The 8,469-nt window shown below is 43.0% G+C and overlaps 1 protein-coding gene across 2 annotated transcripts in view; it reads right to left on the reverse strand.

Annotated features, from left to right (window-relative positions):
* DTNBP1 (dystrobrevin binding protein 1) overlaps positions 1-6,229 on the reverse strand; it is a 63,526-nt gene extending 57,297 nt beyond the window's left edge. For both annotated transcript variants that reach the window (XM_048308420.1, XM_048308415.1), the window contains exons 1-2: positions 6,124-6,229; positions 2,841-2,891 (exon numbers count right to left, since the gene is read on the reverse strand). In XM_048308420.1, the coding sequence (XP_048164377.1) occupies positions 2,841-2,891; positions 6,124-6,179 (107 nt within the window). In that variant the 5' untranslated portion in view covers positions 6,180-6,229. The remainder of the gene's footprint in view (positions 1-2,840; positions 2,892-6,123) is intronic.
* Between the last annotated feature and the right edge of the window lie 2,240 nt (positions 6,230-8,469).

The raw sequence follows: 8,469 nt of genomic DNA on the forward strand, positions 1-8,469 counted from the left end.
TGAGCACAGAAATGTTTCCTACTGTTCTTACTTGGACAAACATTTTGCCAATTTTGGTGTACAATGCATTACACAGTGTATCTTACAAGAATATTCCAAAGCTTTTTTCCCTTGTTGTTTTATGATAGCCTACTCTTACCTCTTTTCAACTGTGTCCATTAAAAACAAGTTTTATGAAATAATTTCTAAGTATAGTTAACAAAGATACAGAACAAAAATCATTTTAATTTAAAACAGAGCACAGAAATATTCTGAAAAAAAGACTACTACACAAGTTCATGTCCCTCAATACAAGATATTGCACTTAATATATCCTACACTAAAAATAAATACTAAGCTAAAGAACCTTTGCCAGTTTAATGCTCTCATGATCTCTTATTCCATGCATACACTTTCATTAATAACAGCTTGAATTATAAAGACATCTTATAATAAGTTATAGAAAATTAACAATGCGGCATTTCGAAGGATGTGAAGATCTTGATGTCATCCAAGATTAGTCTCCTGGAAGATCACCCAAACAGACTGGTTTGCACTACCATCTAAACAACTTGAGTGGAAAAAAACCCAACCCAACTACCCTAAATTAAACCCTTTTGTCCTTAAGGCAAGGGAAAAGTGACAGAACCAGTAAGGTGGAAAGGGATCCCAGGAAGTTTCTACTGCAATGCCCTCTTAAAATCAGGATGAGCTATGAGATTGAAGCAGCTTCCTCAGGAAGCTGTCTCAGCTTTTCCTGCCTGACCATTTCTTGTTTCAACTTACACCTGTCACCTTTTGTGTTCCCACCACACACCAGTTTCCTCAATAACCACTTCACAGGTAATGACAGGCTGCTGCTAGGTCTCCCAGAAGTCACCTATTCTCCAGGCTGAACAACTGCCCACCTCAGCCTTTCCTCATACACAGAGTTCCTGCCCCAGCCATTTTGGTGGCCCTCCACTAAATTGCTCCACAATATTAACACCTTTCTCACACTGGGGACCAAACTGGACAGGGCAGTTAAAGTGTGCTGAATTCAGGGGACAATCACCTTCCTCAATCCCACTGTCTGGGTCTTATTTGTACCACCCTATTAGCTCTTGGCCTTCCCTGCTGCAAGGCATGTCCCTGGCTCACATTCAGCCTGCTGTCTGCCAAGAAGCCCAGGGTCTTTTTAGCAAAGCTATGTCCCAGATAGCCTGTCAGCCCTGGTCTGCATTGTTGCAGGGGATACTTTCTTCCCAGGGAAACAGGAATTTGTACCTCTTGATTTTCACGAGGTACCTCTTGGCACATATGGTCCTATGGGCTTTTATGGATTGAGTATCTTCAGTCTATCTTCATTCACTACTGGTCAGTCTCCTTGAACCCTTTCACTAGGCACAAGGCACTGAAGCCACAAAGGCATTAAATAACTCAACAGCCTCTACATTTGCTGTAATTCACCATGCATCACCAATCCCATGTTTTCCTTCAGCCTTTTATTACCCTTTTATGCGGGGCTAGAAGCTCTTCTTGTCCTTGACATCTCTTGTAAATGGCAATTCCAGGTGAGCTCTGGCTTTCCTAAGGCTATTCCAGCATGCCAAAGAGGTTATGAAGAGGCAGCAAGAAGTTATCCCTGACACCCTCCCAGGACACTTCTTGATTGCATCCTGATGTGCTGTCCTTCCAGCAGCTGGAAGCTATAGGCCCCCCAAAAAAAGGGGGTTTAATGATAAGAGGATTCCCCAAGTTGTTTAGAGAAAACATCATTCTCTCGCTGGTCAGAGGGTCAGTGACAAACTCCCATTGCAACACCACCCTTACTGGCCTCTCCTTGGCTCCCATCCATATGGCCTCACCCATCCTTACAATCAAACTAAGCTGTGTTTATCCCTGAACTTTATCAGCAAAGCAGAAGCCACCCCAGCATTCCCTTGTTTCAATTTGTTCACCCAGTGCTTTTCTCAAAAAGTGATGGATATTTATTACAGTACTCCAGAAGAACCAAAATATTATGGACTGGAAGTACACAGAGAAGGCAGTTGCCTAAAATAGTTTTATTCAAACTTCCCCCCATTCTTAGTCTCCATGCCTTGTCAATAAAACTGGTCTTGCTAAAAAAAAATTTACCTCCAAAACATCAGGATTCAGAACTTAAGACAGTTCATTTCAGATGCTTTATTTTTAGCACTGAGCTTGTGTATAAAGTAATTTGAGTCTACATAGTGTGTTCTAGCAAGAACATGCTTGACACTAAAGCATATCTCAGCTGATCTGAAGAAGTAACTCTCACAGATGCCATTTCCAGACATCAAGTATTCTTTCCCTGTAGCTTACAGAGGTTGAAAGAGCGAGCAGAGAACTAAAATGCAGAGGACTGAAAAAATACAAAAAACAAAACAATGAAAGAAAAATACCCAAACCAGCACAATTCTCAAAACTTCTTAAAACAGATAATTGAAGTATTTCATTACACACATATTTTCCACAACAAAAAGGCTCCTATTTCTGTTTTTATACTATAAAACCTCTGAGTTACAATTTTAGCACATGAGATTCACAGAGACTGCAAACAATTACATTTCAGTGTACTGCAACCTGAATCTTCTATGAGGTACTACAATAACACTGCATATTCATTTCATTTAAATAGTAATTTATAAGTCGATTGACAGCCATTAGAAATTACTTAGGCCTATCAATGAAGGCTCTATTAAGCAAAGCATTTGCTTTGGTTAAGCTTTTCTGTTGTCAAAATAGTAAAGTTATATGCAAATGATCTTGTAATTGGCTCATATATATGAGCCTCTTCAAATTTTTCCTTAACAACAGCATCCTATATTAATGCTATATATTAAGACATTCAGAAGTACCTCTGCCTGCTTTTCTTTGCATCTCTTGATTTGTCGCCCAAAGTCTTCAACCTACAAATCAAAACACAAATCCATTAGACATTTACAACACCAAAAAGAGAGAAAAAATTGTTTGAACACATAATGTGTTAATTCCAGCCTATTAGTTAATTTTGTTTCAGCTTGTTTCACAAATAATTCAAATTTCACTTAGTTTTGTGGAGACCTTCATATGAATTTACTTCCACTGACACTGCTGCTAAAACTTGAGATTTTTTGTAGAAGTGCATCAGGCATTTCAGTATGAAAAGTTTAATGGGAGTTGTGTATACAAGTCATCCATCTCTTGATACAGTTTCCTTAGCAGACAGGAATTAAAGACCTGCATAGAAATAACCAATCCAGCCCTGAGGAATACCATTTACAGGAAGGCTCTCGTGGCAAGGAAAAGCATGACAGTCACACATACACATGTACCCACTTGCCACAAGTCTGCCAACACAAAACTAGCACAAGCTCAACTTTTCTTCTGCCAGCTTTCAGAATCTCTAGCAGCATCACCACAGTGCACTGCTACTGAGTATATCTGAGGCTTGTTTCACACGTGGTCCATTTCAAATTGACTGGTATCTTGCTCCTCAAAAGCTAAAAAACCCCCTCCAAAACAACCAAACAACCCTCCTCCCCCCAGCTCTTTCCACTCTTTTTCGGACAACCTGTATATGCTAGTTGAGTTGACACAGTACAGTGAGTACAATGAGAACCAAAACCTCTGGCTATTCCCTGACCACCAAGGCAATGGCTGTCCTCAATCTCGAGGCCTTTTGGAGCCACAGCTGTCCAGGACAGTAAGAATTAGGAAGAAATAAAATGACACAGACACAAGCAAGATGAAAATGAGCTTTGAGAGCCAAAGATACCCTCCAGAGAGATCTGTAATCCTGAGTAACCCAGGGACTGAGAAACAGCCTAATATACAGACATTCAGGCTGCTTCAAGGGGGGAGCCAAAGCACTCCCCCAGACTCAACCACCACATATTTTCAAGGAACTAAAGGAAACTTCAAAGCTCTACAGCAAAATAGGTGGTTGAGAATTTGAGAAAAGACATGCTAAGGCAGGTCTCCACACCCTCTCAGAGAACTGTTTATAACAGCTAAGCCAAGTAGCAACAACCACAGCACACGGAGAAAGAACCCGTGTTCTGTTCTGTTTCTGTCCCCTGAAATAGCAACAGTCCTCTGCATCCATTTTGGTTGTTTTTCCTCCTCCTGCAAAAGCCTGCTAACAGGTAAATGGGTCAAAATTTAGATACCTTGCTCTCAGGACACACAGAAATAGACAGCAGACACAACTGAGCAAAGAACGAGGCCACATAAATGGCTAATAACTCCAAACTGCTCTTTTTAAACCATACAAACCAGATTTAATCTTTTTCATACATACATACATGTTCCCTTATTCCTTGGGAAGTGATATTATTTTCTTAAAAGCCCTGGAAAACCTTTCCCCTCACAATTTCGAGAAATTCAACTTGTTCTACTTTGCAAGCATTTATGTGAAGTTAACAAGTTGGCCACAACTTGACATCAAAAATACTTTCTTTGTGTTTTGAGAATTTTACAATTTTAAGCTAAAATCTCAACATCACAAAGTTACTTCTATTATTACTTTGGTGGGGTGCAGAACAGAGTAATCCTGAACACCAAGAAATGAGGTTGCATGGTCTAGGAAGGAAGAGGGGGCAAACCAGGTCAACTTGTGTTCTGGCTACATGGGGACACTAAAGGGAAAAAAAAAGACGCCTTCCACAGTCTCTGCCACTGTGGTTCTGAGATACAGGTTCCCAATGGCAAAAAAAAAAGATTACACCGCAGATGAAAATACCACTTAAAGACGGGACACTGGAACAAGGGTTCATTAATGGAGCTGCCAAAACACAAAGATGGACATTATGAAATCAGGGACTGGTCTCAGGACAAAGCATTGCAACACCAGGAAGAAAGCAAAATAGAGACTACATGGAAACATACTGACTCCACTGCAGCAATATATGGAAACACAGAGTTAAATGATCACCAGATCTGGCATGTTATGACCTTTCTGTTGTCCTCTTTCACCATGTGAAAAACACACTTTTCAAAAGAGCCTTAGACTACTGAGATATCAACTCCTCTGAGAACAAAAAAAAAAAAACCCACAGACAGACATAAAGCAATGCTTTGGTCTGTATTTTTAAGACAGTTTAATATTCAGTTGCTGTCTGAAAAGACGAGACAGATAACATGTAAGCAATTTATCTGTTTGACTGGCAGCCTCTTCTATCAATTTCTCTTGACCATCACACACTGGTACAAGTAAGTCACGATGAACTATTTATTTTAAGTTTCTGGGGTACACAGACATTCCTCACTATATATAAATATTTACCATAGGGGTATTATAAGGCAGCCTTAACATCGCCAAGGACCACACAGTTTTTAAAAGTAATTGCTTACAACACGATATTCCCCCGTGGCTCATCATGAGCCAACAGCTCTGCAGCACAGGCATGACCTTGTCCTCCAGCCACTCGCTGACTTCCAATGACACTCACTTGGACCACCTGCTTGTACTAAAAAGAGGATCGACACGGGGCCTATCCAAATAAACCTTGTGAGGCAACATAGGAAGAATATCTTTCTACTTTTTTAGTGCAAGCGAGGGGCTGTTCCATCTGCTTATCCTGCGCTTCTTTTCCGCAAGCGACAGTAACTCATCTTCCAAGGAAAAGCAAGTTTCTCCATACAGCAAGCGGAGCCCAGCAACGCTCTTTAAGGGATTACACTGATCCATAAAACCTTGAAGGTCGGTTACTTCATAAAAAATTCAAGCGCGCTAATTGACCCCATTCACATCTTCTCTCACAACAGCGGTCTGTCTGCCCCTCTCTCCCTCCTTCCCCTGACCGCAGCTGCTTCCCGGGCACCGCGGCTCCTCCTCCTCCCCGGAGCCGTCCGCGGCACCGCAGGGCTCGCCAGCCCGCCATCAGCCGCCCAGCCCAGGCGGGAACACGGGGGATACGGGACCCTGGAGCCGCGCTTCCAGCCTGTCCCCGCAAACAGGAGGACACCGCGGGTGACAGACCACCCCTGGCAGCGGGTCCCGTCTGCGCAATCTCCTCCTCTTCCTCCCTCCCTGTGCCAGTCCACGCCTTCCCCGCCACCCGGTCACCTGCTTTGCCCCCCCGGCCCGGCCGGGCTGCGCGACGCGGGCCCCTCTCCCGCTCCCCCCGCCAGCCCCGCGGTGCCGTAGGCGATACCCACCCGGCGGTGAGGTCCTGCTGGACGCTCAGCAGCCGCTCCCGCAGCGTCTCCAGCATCTTCCCGGCCTTCCCTGGCTGCGAAGGCCAGCGCCGGAGGGCGGAGCGCGGGCGGGGCTCGGCTACGTTCCCGCCTTCGGTGCCACCGCCCCTCAGCCCGCCCCGTCTCTTCCGCCTCTCCCGCCTCCGTGTGCGTCCTCTCGAGGTTGGGAGCGCGGGGGTTTGCTGGGGGGAGCCGAGCCGCTCGTTCTGCGTCCCCCCTTGTGCGAGGGGGGAACTGCGTTTAAAGCCCGGACGGTTTCAAGGATAGATCTTGAGCAGTGTGTGTTGCGGCTTTTTAGAGGTTATTTTAAAGCCCCTTGGCAGGTTGGGACCCTCACCAGAGTGATTTTGACATCAGCGATGGTAGTGTAGGAATGACCTCCTTAGAGAAACAAAACTGGTCAAGGGACTGGAGCATCTCTTTTATGAGGAAAGGCAGGGAGGTGGGCCTCTTCAGCCTTGAGAAGAGGCAGCTGAGGGGGACCATAAGGTCTGAAGGGAGGCATCAAGAGGATGTATCCAGGCTCTTCTTGATGGTGCCAAGCAATAGGACAAGAGGCAACAGGCATAAACTGATGCCCAGGAAGTTCCACCAGAATATGAGGAAGAACTTGACTGTGTGGGTGACCGAGCACTGGAACAGGTTGCCCAGAGAGGTCATGGTCTCCCTCTTTAGAGATACTCAAGACGCATCTGGATGCAATCCTGTGCCATGTGCTCTAGGATGACCCTGCTTTAGCAGGGAGGTTGAACCAGATGACGCACTGTGGTCCCTTCCAACCTGACCCATCCTGTGAACTCAGGGAATCAGACCTTGTGACAAAATCTTAAAAATACGGAAAGCAAAACCACCGGGTCTCCCTGGGGTTGCGGGGTTCTTGGAATAAGGAATTGGAATAAGAATATGTCATCTTGGAATAAGATGACAACCTTTCAAAGTCCTTGCAAAGCAGGTAGTTGAATTATTTGTCTATGGGTCCTACCACTATTTTCTTTGGAGACTGCTGGACTTTTATAGATACTAATGATTCTTACAAATAATAACCTAAAAGCAAAAAGGCTGTTCTTACAAATAGTAAATAATGCAGTGAAAAGTTATAATTAAATTTTTAGGTACTGTCTGCTCAAATAATAGCTCTTAACAGTCATTCAGCAAATCTTTAGACAGTTTAGGTGAAATCAAGACCTTCTTGGAACAATTGGCCAGTCTTTCTGGATGGCTATATTTACAGTCACAATACCAGGAAGACAGTCTCACACCCTGTGTGTTTTCAGATAATATTTGAGCAACATGGACCTAGGATTTAGACGGATCTGGGAAATCTTAATCTCCCTTTAAGTGAGACTTCAACTTTTACAAAAAGCTGAGATTTCAAAGTCAAAACATTTTATTTGCTAACCAATTAAATTTTGTTTGAAAGTTCCAAAGAAATGAAGAGCACTGAAATAATTTGTTACAAGGAGAATGTATGCAGAGGAGGACTGCTGGATGTATCATTTGATACTGCAGAAGTATAGTTAGGAGTGATTTGAGGTACTTTGAATCAATTGGAAAATTGACACCATAATCCAAAAACAGCTTGTGTGCTTTTAGAAGAGTGTGTGACCTGTAGATATTTTCTGTTTTGGCTTATGGAAAAAACAGTATTGCTCTGTGGCATAAATACAAATTAAAAGCTAAATGCCTGCTAAAAGAAAAACGATTGTGTTGATATTCCAAACATTGAAATTGATGTAGCTTGCCTTATCTTGAGGTCAGAAAGACAACTTTCATGGCAGACTGCACATGAAGTTCTGTAAAAGAATGTATGACATTTAGAAGGTGTTTTTCTCATGCTTGACCTAGCAACAATATCTGAAAACAGAGACTTCCCACTTGCCTGGATAGTTAACTCTCCAGACTAGGAGGGGAAGGCTTTGAAACAAGTGTTTTCTGATGTATTCACAGACACGCATTACAAATGCTGACAAAAGCTGTGCAATCTGGCCTTATGTAATATATGATGTTACAGGAATTAAAGTGTTCAGAAGACAAGGCAGGGGTTTTAACCTTTAATTTTCAGCTTTCCTTTGAGAAATCATCTGAATTTCTTCGGTGTTACTTATTTTCAGTTTTCTTGTAAATGATTTTTATCAGTGGTGGCCCTGCTAATTCGCAGTGAATAAGCACTTTTAGACTCCATTGCTTCTTTTACAGTTAGAAAAACTATTCATAGACTGCTGTACAGTTTTGTTTCCCATGTCTGTGTAGAATCTGGGAGAAGAAATGTGTTGAGATATTATTAACAGTCACAGTAATTCTAAAAGT

This window comes from Corvus hawaiiensis, chromosome 1 (assembly GCF_020740725.1).
Source record: "Corvus hawaiiensis isolate bCorHaw1 chromosome 1, bCorHaw1.pri.cur, whole genome shotgun sequence".
NCBI classification, from domain to species: Eukaryota; Metazoa; Chordata; class Aves; order Passeriformes; family Corvidae; genus Corvus; species Corvus hawaiiensis.